General features: G+C 62.7%; 1 protein-coding gene across 3 annotated transcripts; it reads right to left on the bottom strand.

The window, feature by feature from the left end:
* Positions 1-3,039: 3,039 nt before the first annotated feature.
* Positions 3,040-15,471, bottom strand: DAPK3 (death associated protein kinase 3). 3 transcript variants are annotated; one of them, XM_059159479.1, is made up of 9 exons: positions 15,302-15,421; positions 14,270-14,409; positions 9,281-9,641; positions 8,994-9,123; positions 8,693-8,741; positions 7,865-7,891; positions 5,765-5,917; positions 5,019-5,064; positions 3,040-4,663 (listed from the first exon to the last, which is right to left on the bottom strand). In XM_059159479.1, exons 2-9 carry the CDS (start codon positions 14,329-14,331, stop codon positions 4,127-4,129), a joined length of 1,365 nt encoding a protein of 454 aa, XP_059015462.1. In that variant the 5' UTR covers positions 14,332-14,409; positions 15,302-15,421; the 3' UTR covers positions 3,040-4,126. The 3 variants fall into 3 exon arrangements, with proteins under 3 accessions (XP_059015462.1, XP_059015461.1, XP_059015460.1); XM_059159478.1 differs by having other exon boundaries at positions 14,270-14,426; positions 15,302-15,418; XM_059159477.1 differs by lacking the exon at positions 14,270-14,409 and having other exon boundaries at positions 15,302-15,471.
* Between the last annotated feature and the right edge of the window lie 3 nt (positions 15,472-15,474).

A 15,474-nucleotide genomic window follows, 5' to 3' on the forward strand; every position in this document is an offset into this window, starting at 1 on the left:
GCCCCCAGGTCCCCTGTGCTTTTGTCCCACGTGGCCAAAAATCAGGAGTTCCTTCCACCTTTCCCCAGCCGCTCGCAGAACTCTGGAAGGTTTCTGTGCTTTTTACCTGACCATGACAAAGGATCTGACCCAGGAACAGCCCGCCAAGAGATGGGGGTGGGGGGAGGGGGGCCGGGCGTGTGCAAGGGGCGCGTCCCCGTCACCCACCAGAGGCGCCCTCTCGCAGGCGTGAGGACCGGCGTGACTGGTTAACTGCCCACCGACCGTCAGTGATGAACCCCGCCCCCAGCCCGGGGCCGTTGCCTTCCAAGGTCCCCGCACTTGCAGAAACGCAGGTGTGGGTAAAGGGCGTGTCACAAATAGCAAAACAGACGCAGGCTTCCCCTCGAGCACGCTGGACCCGATTCAGGAACCGAGGACACCTGTTCTCCCTCTTCTCACTAGGAAGTCCCAAGGCTTTAGGAGCGGTGTGGTGGGAGCTGGGGCGCAGATCCAGGGGAGCCTCCCTCCTGCCCTGCCAGCCCCTGCTGAGGTCCTCGGGGGGGGGGGGGGGCCACCCCCACCCCCCGCTGCAGACGCGGGCACAGCTCCCAGCTCCAACCCTCCGTCCCACTCTCCCGCGATCCCCGCCTTCACAGGGCCTCCTTAGGACGCCTGTCACTGGGTCTGCTGTCTGACCTCGTCTCTGCCCGTGACCACTGTGAACACCCTGCTCTCAAATGAGGTGCCGTCCCCAGGTCCCGGGGTTTAGGAGCTGCCGTCTTTGCGACACACTCCGCCCCCCGGGAGCCGCCCTGTGTCTCCGTCCGCCCCCCATTACCCTTCGGCCACCTGCACCCAGGGTCCCTCTGGGCCCCTCCGCGGCTGACCCGGATCCAACAGAACGTTCAATTCTCTCCTCCCACGACGCTCCTGACACCAAGTGTGGGGCTGCCTGGGGTCAGGGCTGACCCCGCAGGCTCGGGGTTCTGCCCCACACACCTGCCCCCATCGCAAGTCCGAGCCTCCTACGCTTCCGACTGACTGGTTTTCAAACTGCCCTCCTTGGGGTCAATAATTTGATAGAACAGCTCATGGGTTATCTAATTCCTAGATTATCCGCTGAGTATAAAGGACCTCACTCGGGAACACCAGGCACAAGAGGAGTGCAGGGCAAGGTGTGCAGCAGGGGTTAACAAACTTACCCATTTTCAGCGGCAGGAAGCACACTCACCCTGTCCTGAGACCAGCCCCACCCTCTATCTTCAGAACTTTCCATCTCCCCACACGGAGACTCTGTCCTGGTAAAGCACGGACTCCCTACCCCCTGCCCCAGCCCTGGCTCCCACCCTCTCCTCTCTGTGTGGATAGGACTCCTCCTGGGAGTGGGGTCCTGCGGGATGTGTCCTTCTGGTCTGGCTGGTCTGAGCCACGTCCTCGGAGTCCCTGTGCATCACGGCAGGGGTCAGGGTCCCCTCCTTCCTAAGGCGGAACACTACCAGGGTGTGGACGGACCACCCCTTCTTTATCCGTCCATCCGTCGGTGGCCACTGGTTGCGTCCACCTTTTGGCTACTGTGCCCAGTCCTGTTTTAAGCACTTTACGTCTCTCAATGCGTTTCATCTTCCAAACCAACCCCTGGGGCAGCTGATGCTGCTTCCACCAGCGCCAGCCACGGAGAGCCTGCAGGCAGGACGGAAGCCACAGTGTTACAGAGCCTGATGAGGGAAGTGACCTCCGGCACCGCGGCGGCGCTCTGTCGGCTAGAACCCACCACTGGGCCGACCCGGGCTCGAGGGGCGACAGCAAGGGGCAGAGACCCACGGGGGCCATCACGGGGGGCCGAGTCTGCGGGCCCAAGTCGGAATAAGTAACAGTATCAGCCCCACAGGCTCTGCGAAATGACACCAGCACTTGTTGAGGACTGGCGTGGGCCAGAGCCCTGACAAGGTGCCCTGTGACCCCCGAGTGGCTTCCCATGCCCCCGAATCCTGGAATGAGGGACCCAGGGCCGGGCTGGGCAGAGCCGCCTGGATAACCCAGGTAGGAGGGGGAGGGCTGAGCGGTTTCCAAGGCAAGGACACCCGCTGTTCCCCGGAGCAGGGGACAGCAACCTAGGCCTGCAGCATGGCGCACCCCGCATACTGAGGGTAGGCGCAGGTCCCAAGTGAATTTCGTTTTCCACCAGTCTTAGACCAGCTGGACGGACAAGCAGTCCCTCCCCCCCAGTACCAGGACAGACACTGTCTCAGCGCCCCCGGCAGCGCCACCCAGTGCCCGCCACGGTGCCCAGAATGTGCGAGGCCAGCTCTGCACCGGCTGGGTGGAGCCGTCTACCCATCCCTGGGGGCCCCGGGGGGCTGAGGCCAGCTGATCCCACACACTGCGCCCAGCCGGGCGCCCCCTCCCACGGCCAGCCCGCCGTTCTCTCCGGCGTGACCCAGGCAGACTTGCCGCTCAGTCATCCTAAAGGACCTGAAGGCCAGATGCCGCGTGCGGGGCAAACCAGGTCCTGGCCAGACAGACCAGCTGCCAAGGAGCATCAGGGACACGGAGAAGACCTGAGAGCTGAAATCTACTGAATCTGAAAGAGCTGAAATCTACTGAAATGCTGAAACCTGAAACCTGGACCAGGAAGACAGTAAAAGGAGTGAGTGTCACGGGAAGTCAGCTGGTTTGTGTTTAAATAAGGTAAAAAGAAATGACAAGGAGAAATGTGGCGCAGAGTGTAGGGAACGAGACAATGAGAGGCCGGCCGGCGGCAGCAGGGGCTGAGCACACGTTCCCGCCCCTTCTGAGCAGACGGGGTGGCCCCTGTGCCCGGCCCGAAGACGGCCACGGAGCCCGACTGCGGCCTGGCAGCACCAGAGGCGGCACAAAGGGGCAAAAAACCCTCCGACTTCACCCTGGCTGCCTGGAAACTTCTGGTTCCTCACAAGGAAGTGAGACCAGCCGAACCCCAAGATCAGGGCAGCCTGCACAGCCCCCCATGATGCCCTCTTCTGCCCCACGAGTGCAGGGGCAGGAGCAGAGGGACAGACACAGTCAGACACAGCCACGTCCGTGGGCACACAAAGAGCCTCGTGTGGGGAGCGGGGCTTTATTTCCCTTCGGCTCGCAGCAGACACATGCAGTAGAGCACAGCAGAGCTCGCAGAGCGGGGACGGTGGTTCCCAGCCCAGACCCTGGGCCAGGCCGAGGCAGTCAGGACAGCTCCGCCAGACCCCACAGCAGGGTCCTCCGGTCCTGGCCGGTCCCCCTGCCTGGTCCCTCCCTGCACTCGGCCCAGGATGGCCTGTCTGGAGAACACCCTCCGGTCTAGATGGGTTGCACCGGTTGCTTGCTTAACCTGACCACGGCCCAGACGCTCGATGTGGTGAAGCCTGAACTCAGGCCCTTCCCTGGGGGCGCGACCCTGCTCAAGGGCGGCACCTAGTGGCGGACGCTAGCACTGCCCGCTGCAACTCAGCCCCTCTGGGGTCCAGGGCCACTGGGCTTTCTCCACCCGCAGGGCAGCGGGGCCTGCCCGGGCACTCAGGGGACACTGAGCCTTCACAGAGTGTCCCGGGGACGATGACTCCACGGGGGCCACTGTGAGCCCTGACAGTCCAAAAGGCAGCACTGGAACGGGGATGGGAGCCAGATGGGCGTGGGCGCGTCATCCGTGTGCACGTGGCCGTGGGCGCTTCAGAAAGGAGCGTGGGGCTGCGCAGTGCTGCACTCTGCGCCCAAGGCTCCATGGGCTTCTGCACCAGGGCTCGGGGCCCGGCCCCAGACACCCTCAGTGGCCCCTCCACGGGCCCTGGTGCCAGCTCAGGGCCGAGGGGGCACAATGAGGATAGGGGGTGGAGACAGCAGTCTGTCTGTCATCCCCGCAGTCCCCGGGGCAGCTGCCTCCCGCCTGGTGTCCGGCAGAGGCAAGTGAGGCCCCTCCGACTCTAAGCCGGCACAGGCCGGGCCCACGGAGGCCGCCCTCACCAGCCAAGCGCTCGCAGAGCCCAGAGTTCCTCCAGTGATGTCACCCCAGAAGTCCCCCAAGGTGCCAGAGCCTCGGGACAGAGGAGCCAAGTGGCCTCGGGTTCCCGACCCCCCGGAGCGCGTCCCAGCCCAACGCCACCAACTCCCCCCCCCACCCCGCCCCAAGGCCCTAGCGGAGGCTGCACTCCACGCCCTGCAGCTTCTCCTGCTCCATGGCCCGCACCAGATCCTGCACGAAGCGCATCTCGGAGGCCACCTGCTTCGCCAGGGCCTCGTAGCGGTTCTCGAGGCGGCTGAAGCGGCGCTTGAGCCCGCTGGCCCCCAGCAGGGCGCCCTTGGCCTCCTCCTGGGCCTGCCGCTGCAGCGCCTCGGTTTTGTGCAGCTCCTGCCGCAGCCGCCGCAGGTCCTGGCCGATGCTCTCGTTCTCCTCCCGGTACCAGGCCTCCTTCTCCGCGTAGATGGCCGTCAGCGCCTCGATGTCCTCGTGGCACAGGCGCCGGCTGTGCTCCAGCCCCCGCAGGCCCTCCTCGGCCGCCGCCACCTCCTCCAACACCTTGGAGAAGCGCTCGAAGTTGACGTAGGTGTTGTTGGGGGGCATGCTGGAGTGCGACTTGATGGTGTACTCCTTGAGCCGCGCTGTCTTCAGGCGCCGCCGCTCGGGCTTCCGGCCGCTGTCCTCGCGCCGCACGTTCCGCCGCCGGATCGCCTGCGGAGAGGGACGGGCGCCTGGAGCGGGGCCTCCGGGCCGGGCGGCCTCCGAGGGTCCCCCAGCCTCCCGCTAGGATGGCAGAGCTCAGTGGTCATGCCCGAGCCGGACCCTCTGGCCCTTTACAGGAGGTGCCACTCCCGCCCATTCTGGAAGTTTCTCTGGGATGGAGCCCAGCTGTGTGCAGAGGGGGTAAAGAGCCAACCTGGGCCTCCTAGAGGGGAGGGCTCCAATACCACCCCGGCACACAGTGCACACCTGCGACCACCCAGGCCTCGCACCCCGGGGGCCTTCCCGGGACAGAGACCTTGTCACACACACTGTCCCTGAGTGGGGGCTGCTCCAGCCACCTCACCTTGATCCAGGGATGCTCCAGGCTCTGGGCGATGGTCATTCTTCTCCTGGAAGACCCCCGCCCCATGCCCTGGTTAGTGCCACACAAGCCATGTGCCCTACCCTCCCACGAGGCTGATGGGGAGACCGGAACAGGAAAGGGGTTGTCCAGATTCTCCGCCAAATGGCTGTTTTCCATCCCCACCTCAGACGGCTCTCTATGCACGGACCCCCCGGGACTCACCTCCAGCCTGGGGGCATGTCCCCAAAATGCCCTTGAAACAACCTGTGCCCTCCAGGATGTCTGTTCCGCTCAGGCAGCAAGGAGCCCATGAAGGGGCCAGTGGGGGCACAGGCCCTGGGGTCTCCCGTGCTTTCTGAGGGGTTTTGTGAACGGCGGCGAGATCGAACGCTGGGTCTCGCCAACTCAGGCGCCCACAGGAGGGACCAGGCAGATGCCAGGAATGAGCGCCCGTGCCAGGGGGGCAACACGAGCCCCTCACCATGAACGAGAGCTCTGTGACACCCCATGTTTTAGAATTCCCTGGGAGAAGTACCCCGGAATCTGGAATGTGACATGAAAACTATCTTAAACGTCAGCAAGGAATAAACGGCTCTGAAAGACACAGCGGGAGCCCCGCTAACCGTCTGTGCCATCCCCAAGTCCCAGTTACACAGAGGGGACAGCACGGAGAGACGTGCTCTCGGGGGACCAGGTGGCCTCTCCTGCCAGCCCCCTGCCCCTCCTCCCCCGCCTGGTGTTCCTACTTGGGGTCTTTGACGAGCAGCCGGCGGATGAAGTCCTTGGCCAGCTCGCTGGTGTTGCTGAAGTATTCCTCGTCGAAGTCGTAGTTCACGGCCGAGATGTTGGTCAGGGTCTCCTGCTTCGTCTCACCCAGGAACGGGGAGGCGCCGCTCAGACTGGAAGGCAGACACAGGGCTCAGCCTCCCCGGCGCTCGCTCCCTGCCACCTCGGGGGCCAGACGCAGAAGCAAGCGGATGCTGGGCCCTGGGCTCCCCGACACACCCGCATCCCCCCGGAACCTGCCCCAATCAGCTTCCGGCCTCCCACCAGAAAGCGCGAGGACGTCACACCCAGCCACTGATGGACACAGAAGAGGGGATCAAAGTCTCTAACGAAGCTGGAAGCATCTGGCCTAAACGTTTAGCGATTCCAGAAGGAAAGCCGGCAACTTCCCAGGAGGGTGTCCAGGCCGACACCACGCCAGCCCCCGGGCAGGGTGCACAGTCCCCAGCAGGACACGAGGACATCGTGTGTCGCCCGGAGCTGCTCCGCTGGCAGGGCCGTGACACATAGTGGGGAACACACTTCTGGTTCTCACCCCCATCCTTGGATACGGAGCTCCCACAGGCCTCGTACTTTCTTAAACGCTAAAAACTCAGAAAGCGGGAGCGTCTGTAAGGGTATCTGGTCTCTAGCCTCGGTTTCTTAGCACCGTGCTAAGGTGAGAAGAGCCCTTTGCCGTCCATCATGAGCCCCTTTCAACCTCTTGGAAGGGCGCTAGATGCCCTGGGCTGGGGCTGGTGGTGGCAAGCAGCCCTGGGGCTAGCGGGGTGCATCCGCCCACCCCATGCCTGACCTCTGGGGCAGGCGGAGGGGCTGGAGACAGAGCTCATCACCCACAATTCAATCACTCGGGCCTACAGCACAGAACCTCTGTGAAATCCCTCAACGAAAGGGCTCTGAGTTTCCAGGTGGGGAACGCCTCCGCGTGTGGAGAAGAGAGGGCAACCCCCAGGTCCACGGAGACAAGCTGCTGCACTCGGAGCCCCCCTAGGCCTCGCCCTATGCGCCTCATCAGGCCGTCCGACCCTATCTACAGCCGTCGTAACCGACTGCTACCAGTAAGCGGTTCTGAGTTCTGAGACCCGCCCCCGCAGCTCTCCTGGCCAAGGGGGGTCATGGGGGGCCTCTGCAGGGACAACCCGGCCTGTGGCTGGCAGCTGAAGCGGGACAAGCCCTGAGCCACCTCCAGGCAGACGGGACCAGAACCGAGCAAAGATGGGCGCCTCGGTCCTGCGTGGGGTCCTGGACCAGGAAGAAACAAGAACGGGACAACTCCAGGACTCTGCCTGCTGGTGGCGTCCTGGGCGCATTTCTTGGTGTTGACAAATGCTCTTTAAGGTGCAAACGTCTGGGGAAGCTGGTGAGGGGCATGGAAACTGCAGCGTGGTCTTTGCAGCTCCTCCCTAAGTCTAAACTTAACTCTGATCTTTAAAAACAAAAACTAACCGGAAACTATTTTAAAAATCCAGCTCAAGAAACCTTCAGGGTGCATCGCTGGGCCACAAGACCTTGACAAGGGAAGAAAAAGCAGTGGGGAGGGGCGCCTGGGTGGCTCAATGGGTTAAAGCCTCTGCCTTGGGCTCAGGTCATGATCTCAGGGTCCTGGGATCGAGCCCCACATCGGGCTCTCTGCTCAGCAGGGAGCCTGCTTCCCCCCCCCCCCCTGCCTGCCTCTCTGCCTGCTTGTGATCTCTGTCAAATAAATAAATAAAATCTTAAAAGAAAAAAAAAAGCAGTGGGGGCTTGTCTGACGCCAGGATGGGGGTGAGGAACAGTCTAACCGGGGAGGCCCAGGGAATGAGGCCAGAGAAACCCCAGAGAAACCCCCACCGCACAGGGCAGGGCTCTCCAGGAGCCCGAGACAGGAACCATCTTTCCCTCCTCCAGGAATTCATCCATCCGCCACCCATCCCCCACCCATCTCCCCACACCCATCCCCCCGCCCATCCCCCACCCAGCCAGCCACCAAGTTCACTGAGCACTGCGGAGGTTCAGAGCTCTGGTCCCTGTCCCCGCCAGCAGGCCCCAGCACACCCAGGAAGCACGGAGCAGGCACTCACAGGATGTACGTGATGACGCCGATGCTCCTGGAGGGGACACACAAGAACAGAACGGTCAGCTCCACGGTGTGGGGAGGGGAGCACCCCAATTCCCAGAACCTCTAATGCCCGGGGGTCTGCAGCCCGGGTGGGGAACCCAGAGGCCGTGGCCGGCTCTCCTTCCAGGGTCCGCACAGCCTCCACACTAAGGGCCTCCCTGCCTCGGTCCGAGGGTCTCGGGCTGGGGCACTCGCACTGGTCAGGCGAGTCACCCACCACCTATCGAGGCTCCAACCAGACCAGGGTGGCGCTGGGGCCGCTGCGGGGCTCTGATGCCCGCTGCGCTCGAAGGGAGGCTGACGAACCCTTCCTACAAAGGGTGAGAAGGCGACTGTTTCTTGCTTTGTGGGTGCCAGTCTCTGTTACTTGTCTGTGTTAATAACACCTTAAAAGGGGCACCTGGGGGGCTCAGTTAAATGTCTGCCTTCGTCAGATCGTGATCCCAGCGTCTGGGGAGTCTGCTTCTCCCTCTGCCACTCCCCCTGCTTATGCTCCCCCTCTCTCCCTCCCTCTCTCTCTCTGGCAAATAATAAATAAAACCTTTAAAACAAACACAGACCATGTGAAAACCAGAATGCCATTCCGAACTCACAAAGTGGCTCTGGCTGGCGGGTCCCTGTTCTAAGGCAATGATGGGTCCTGCCCACACCCGGCAGCACCCAGCCAGGCAGATGGACCACATCCCAGCCCGCAGCTGTGGCCTGGCAGCTCCCACGATGGCCAGGGGACTCCCTAAGGAGTAACGGGGCTACATGCCAGGCAGCCTGCCCACCGCCCCCCGCCACTCACCACATGTCCGCCTCCAGACCCAGGGGCTCATAGTTGACAATCTCCGGAGCTGCAGGAACAGGGAGACGGAGGGGCAGGGTCAGACGCTGGTACGTGGGAGACAGCGCGGGGGACACAGTCATGGGGAGAGGCACAGCCCGCCTCGGGGGAGGGGCAGGGTGGCTCCAGGGCAGGAAGGCCTGGCCGCCACAGGACACCAGGACTCAAGAGAGGACACCGGGGCGCATGGGCCAGATACCCAGGGGCCTGGGATCCTCAAACACCCCACAAACCCCGCCTGAGGCGCCGCGCAGAGCCGCACCCACGAACTCGGGGGTGCCGAAGATGTTCTTGAACTCATTCCCCGCCTCGATCTTGTGGGCGATGCCGAAGTCGATGAGCTTGATCCGCGGGTTGGGCACGTTCTTGTCCAGCAGCATGATGTTTTCCGGCTGCAGGCAAAGCGGGACTCGGTGGTTCTGCCAGCCCAGCATCCCCGGGACAGCCCCGTATCGCCCCCGGGACCCCCCACAGGCCACCAGCCCGCGCTCGGCGCCATAAGGGCCGGACCGGCTCCCGGGACCCTCTGCCCCGCCGGGGTTCGCCCACCTTGAGGTCGAAGTGGGCGATGCGCTTGGAGTGTAGGTAGTGGACGCCGTCCAGGATCTGCTTGAGGAACTGCGTGGCCTCGTCCTCTGTCAGCGACTCCTTCTCGGCCAGGAAGTCGAAGAGCTCCCCGCCCGAAACCAGCTCCAGGATGAGCACCACGTCCGTCTTGTTCTCGAAGATGTCGTGCAGCGTGATGATGTTGGGGTGCCGGATCTCCCGCAGGATGTTCACCTCCCGCTCGATCTCCTCCCGGCTGACCCCCCGGCGGCTGGACGACAGGCGGCGCTTCTTGATGAACTTGGCCGCGTACTCCTTGCCCGTGCCCTTCTGCCGGCACTTCCGCACGATGGCGAACTGGCCGCTGCGGGGACAGAGTGGAGAGCCGGGCTTGGCAGGGGCCGTGGCTTCTGGGACAGCACCTCCCAGCACCCACCCCACCCCCGGGGGGTCAGGCAGCAGGTGAGCCGCTGGGTGGGTCCAAAGCAGCCCTGGCAGCTCTGCCTGGCCGAGAGCAGGAAAGCGGCGCATGTTCACAGACGGGAACCGAGTCCCTCCCGGGGCTGGTGGGACCCCACGCAGCCCGCAGCCCACAGCCCGCAGCCGACAAGAGGTGTTGCTCGCGTACAGCAGGCGGGGGGCCCAAGGGCGGGGCACCCCACTCGCCATCTGCATCGGAGGAGGGGGCTGAGGTGTGAGGCGTAATTCTACACTGATTCGGTTTCCCACAGTCTATTTCATCATATTTAAAGACCTAAGAGGGGCGCCTGGGTGGCGCCAGTGGGTTAAAGCCTCTGCCTTCAGCTCAGGTCATGATCCCAGAGTCCTGCTTCCTCCCTCTCTCTCTGCCCGCCTCTCCGCCTACTTGTGATCTCTGTCAAATAAATAAATAAAAATCTTTTTTAAAAAATTAAATAAATAAAATAAAATAAAAACCTAAGAAAAAATTTAAAAGCCGCTAACTTCAAAGGGGCTTCTCATGCAACTGGCTGTGTAAGAGCAACACACATTTTCGAACTGACAGGGGCCAGAGCCCGCGCCCATGGAAACAGAAGCTTAGACACCGTTTCCGCGCGCCTCTGCAGGTCCTTCCAGCGTCCGCGCAAGAGAAATGGCAACAGAAATCCACAGGGAAGCTTCTCCGAAAATCCTCAGTCAGCACGATCCCAGCAGCCTCATGGGGAAACAACCAGACGGCCACCGACAGACAAATACAACGTGTCCCCCGTGTGCGGGAGCATCCCTCAGCCACAGACAGGAGCGAGGCCCCCACGCGCTGCCCCAGGGACAGACCCCGAGCCCACGACGTGCAGGGAGGGAACCAGACACAGGAGGCCATACGGGGTGTGAGTCCATGTGTGTGACACGCCCAGAGCAGGCTCCTCCAGGGATGGGCAGGGGCTCGTGGAGGCCGGGGGTTGGGGGAGGGGAGGTGACAGCTAATGGGGATGGACTGCTTCTGGGTGATGGAATGTTCTGGAATTGTTCAGGGTGACAAGAGCAAAACCCCATACACACACTCAAGATCACTGACTTGCAGGCTGTAAATGCATGAACCGTGCAGCACGTGGATGAGAGCTCAAGACGACGGTTATTGAAGAGAAATCCTATTTACTGCGCTCTAGGGAGCTGTCCGATGTCCAAATTACGCTGCTGTCCAGGAACTTAGTTGTATTAACTGACTGTAACTCAAGAGCTGGCTGAAAAAGGCCAGACAGTAAATATTTTTAGCCTTACGGGCCATGTGGTTTCTGTCACAATTTTTGTGTGTTTTTACAACCTTTTAAAAAAATAAAAAACCGTTCAGAGGCAGACAGGACCACACCGGGCTGGGGCCGGATTTGCCCACAGGCCGCAGTCTGCTGACTCCACGGGGACCAAGAGTAAGACAAGGCACAGGCTCCTGACAGAGACCTCAGGTGCCACGGGGGGTCCAGAGCAGAGAGACGGGACATCTCGGGGAAACGAGGGGAGGGCGCGGAGGAAGGGCGGAGGCGGGCGGGCGGGCGGCAGAGGGACCCAGCGGGGTTCGCGGCTAAGTGGACGGACCCACGTGCCCACGGAGATGTGCTCTACCCACGCTCGGTCGGAAGACGGGGCACACTCAAGCTGGGCGGGTGGGAGGCACCAAATCACCACAACAGCATGGGCTCAGTGAAGTGCCCTCCGAGATGCCCGTCGGGAAACCCAGAACCTGTCCACAGACCTCCCCTCCTGGTAAAAGGGCCCTTGTAGCTGGATAAAGTCAGGCCCCGAAGTGGGGGTGACCCTGGGTTCCCAGGGGCCCCGGCATCCTCACGAGGTCGTCAGGAGAGGGAGGCAAAGGGTGGGGGTCCCAGAGAAGGGCAGACCCCACCCTGCTGGCGGGAAGGACGGAGGGGCGCTGTGGGGCAGGAAAGGCAGGAGCATGGTCTCCGTGGGGCCCTGGGGGACCAGCCCTACAGGTCTGTTTTAGACTCCGGGCTCCCAGACCTTTCCCATAATTCACATCCCTCTGGGCCACTGATCAGGGACAGCAGCGACAGGAGACTCAACACTAATCCAAAAGCCAAGCGCACACAGGTCCGCCGAGAACGGCAGCGCCCCTGGTCAGGCCCAGCCCCCCGCCTCCTGAACCTGCCACCACAGTCCCCCGGACCCGTTACGCTCCTGCCCCCTCCGCGTCTCCACGAACTCTCCCCCACCCGAAACGCCTTTCCCTCTCTTGGGCCTGCACCAGCCAAGCTCCTTCTTCCAGGCCCACGTCCAGTCTCATAACAAACCCCCGACGGGAATGACACCGAATTCCGAACGTTCACCTCTTGCCGACGGCGCTGAGCTAAGTGCTGATGTGGGGCCTTGTTTTCAAATGGAAGGACTGGATTTCCCTGCTTGATTCCAAGCTGAACTAACAGACAAAGAGGAGTGAGGCAGGGCTCATAGGAACAGGCAAAAAGATGCCATTACAGGCTGAACTGGGTCCCCCCAAAATCCGTGCCGAAGTCAAACCCCAGCCCCTCAGAGCGGACCATCCAGAGACAGGGCCTCCGGGAGGTGATTCCGTCCAAGTGAGCTCACAGGCGTGGGCCGGATCCAATCTGAGCGGTATCCTCAGAAGAGCAGAGTAGGACACACAGACACAGACAGACGGCCTTGTAGGGCCACGGGGAGAGGATGGTCATCATCCGCATGCCAAGGACACGCACCTCAGGAGAAGTCAGCCCCGCCGACACCTTGAGCTTGGACCTCCTGCCTCGGCAGGGGAGAGCAAGCACTTGTGCCGTTCAAAGCCGCCTCGCACCCCCCACCCCTACCCCCCCGCTCCCCCCCACCCAGTTCTCAGCTGTGACAGCCCCAGTCCACACAGAGGCACACGCCACTCCCTGAAGCAGAAGCCAGAGCGAAGCCCACCCTTGCCGACCCACAGACTGACATTTCCTGACACCATCGGTGCAAAGCTGAACCAGAAGAAAGAATCCTGCACCTCTGGGTCCCAGCACACCCAGCTTCGCGGCCAGCAGGGCTTGGTGTCAAGGCCGGAATCCCACACGGCCATGGGGCAAGCTGCTTCCCTCCTCTCGGCCTCCGCTTCTCTGTAAGGCTGAGGGCCGGCGCACCTGCCTCGCAGGTCCCTTCGCAGGTGAACGGAAGTTACAGAAAGACAGAAGTCAGGACGTCCAAACCACATCTCTAACTCATGCAGACTGCGGTCCGGTGCACAGTGTTCTCAGACCTCCCCACGCGCTGAGGGTCGTCGGATGGAGTGTGCCGTCCAAGACGACAGCCACCGGCCACGCCGCAGCCCACACGCCAGCCCGAACCGAGTTGTGCTGGGCGTGTGTATCACAAGCAGGTTAAAGAGGCTTCCTATCCAGAAAAGGCAGTAAAATTTTCCACCTGTGATTTTTGTTATGATTACAAGCAAGGTGGTAACTGTCCAATCTACTGGGTTAAATTAAACATATTAATTATTAAAACAGACCCAGCTACTTCCGAGGCGGTGAACATTATACGGGCTGCGGCCTGGCCCGCTGGGATAACCGCGATACTCCAGAGAGGCAGTGGGGCCGGGAGGACCACTGACGAGGCTTCCCGTACGTTCCTTACAGTGATCACAGCACCTGCACTCTCGGGTCACCGAGTCTGCCCGGGGACACATTCCCACAGAATCAGTTCCTAACAGTGGGGTCGGGAAGGAAACACACAGGGGACCCTCGGCTGACTCTGGCCCAGCCACCCTCAGCGGGAGGACCTAACGCATTTCCAACAACAAAACGTGAGGCTGGGGGAGGGAGGCTGGGGAGAAGGCGGGTGGTCCATTCTCTACCACTCGATGAAGGAAATTCCTGAAGGAGGGACTTCAGAATCCCAAATGAGCCTGAAACACTTTCTCAGCCCAGGCGTGAGGCACGACTCAGTTACTTACATTCCCTTTTGGTGACATCATGGGGCTGGTAGCCTCGAACTCAACCAAATAAGGTCTGAGGCTGGGGGGGCGGGAGGGGAAGGATGGCGCCCGGCTAATCTGAGCCGCGTTCTTGGGGGACACTCCGAGGCCCCGCCAGACAGGAAATCAGCTGCCGGGCTGGACCGGGAAACCTCCGCTCTTTCCCACAAGAATGCTAAACTGCTGGCAGGGACGTGGGCCCGGACAGGAGGCTTCTCCTGCAAACGTGCCCGAAAACCCATCACCTTCCTGGCGAGAGGATTAAACAGAAGGACAGACCAACAGACACCGCCACCACCGCTGCGCTCACACCACAGGGCAGGAACTCTGGCAGGTGCTCCGGGCACTCAATTCGACTCTGCCCCAAAGGAAATGCGCAGAGAAGGTCAGAGTCACAATGCGGGGACAGGGCCACCTGACCCCAATGCCTACACTCCTTGGGCCAGCACATGCCACGGACTCCTTCCCTCCTGGAGAGGAGGATGTAGGCCGGGGCAGGGACACTCTCCAGAAACCTCCCAGCGCCTCTCTCCCACCCCCGGAGCCCCGTGGCCGGCCTTGCTCACCTGCCCAGCTCCTCCCCCATCTCATAGTAGTCCTCCACGTCTTCCTGCCTGAACGTGGACATGTTGGGCGATCGGCCTTCCGAGGCCTTCCCTCGCTCAAGGCTGGAGACAGGACCTCAGGGCGTCTCCTCGCGGTGACCCTGGAGGAGAAAGGGAACTAGGGAAGAAGTGAGACGTCAGCTACTACTCTTAGCTGCGTGGCGTGACCTCCCCACCCCCACCCTGCCTCCAGACGAAGTTCCAGCTCCTCATAAAGGGCACATGCATGCCGAGGGCCGGTCCGTTCCTGCTATCTCCCGGGGAAATCACACCACCGGAAAGGTCACTGCCAGCCCTACTGTGCGGGCTTGGCCCCGAAACTGCCCCAGGCCCACACCTCTGACTCCCCACACATTGCCCCAGCCCCCTTCTCTGCCTCTCCCGACTCACCATCCTGCAAGTCACCTCCCACCCGCCCCGCTCTGCACACCCCCAAACCCCGGGGCCCCCTCAGGCCTATCCAACTTGCTAAGTCGCGGCACCCACACCCCCACCGCCCTGCCCACCGGCGACCTGAACGCCTCCTGTCCTCACCCATCCCCCCCAACAAGCCCCCGACCTCCGCAGATCTCTTAACACCTTCCTCAGCGCTGCGCTGAATTCCTCGGGAGCTGAACAAAGGCTTCCACGCGCCGGCCAGCCCCCTACCCACGGCCGCCTCCCCCTGACCTGCGCCGTCCGGCAACACTACCCGCTTCCCGGCTCCTCGACGGCACCCCTGCAGAGGCCCGCACCCCGTCTCCCCCACCCGCAAAGGGCCGCATCTCAGAGTCTCCTCCACTGCCCCCTCCCCGACTTCGGACAAGCTCCAGGGTGCACCCCGATGCCCCCTCCCAGGCCCCTCCAGGGACCTCCAAGCCCCAGAGTCCGGGTTCGAGCGTCCCCAAGGCCGCCACGCCCCTCGCAAGCCCCGACCCAGCCCCTTCTCCTGACGGCTCGTCCCAGGGGTCTCCGAGCGTCTCCCCGCGCCCCCGAGTCGCCGCCGCTGCCTACCCCGCCCGCCGTCGGCCAAGGGTCCAGCCCGCTTCGCACCGTCCGCTGCCCCGCGCCCCCGCCGGCCCTCTGCCGCGCTGGCCACCGCCGCCCTCTCCAGCCCCGCCGCCTCGGCCGCCGGGACGCGCCGACCTGCGTCGACGTCCCCGCGTCATCCAGGGCCCGCCCCTGGG

Source organism: Mustela lutreola, chromosome 2, assembly GCF_030435805.1.
Source record: "Mustela lutreola isolate mMusLut2 chromosome 2, mMusLut2.pri, whole genome shotgun sequence".
In the NCBI taxonomy this organism is placed as follows: Eukaryota; Metazoa; Chordata; class Mammalia; order Carnivora; family Mustelidae; genus Mustela; species Mustela lutreola.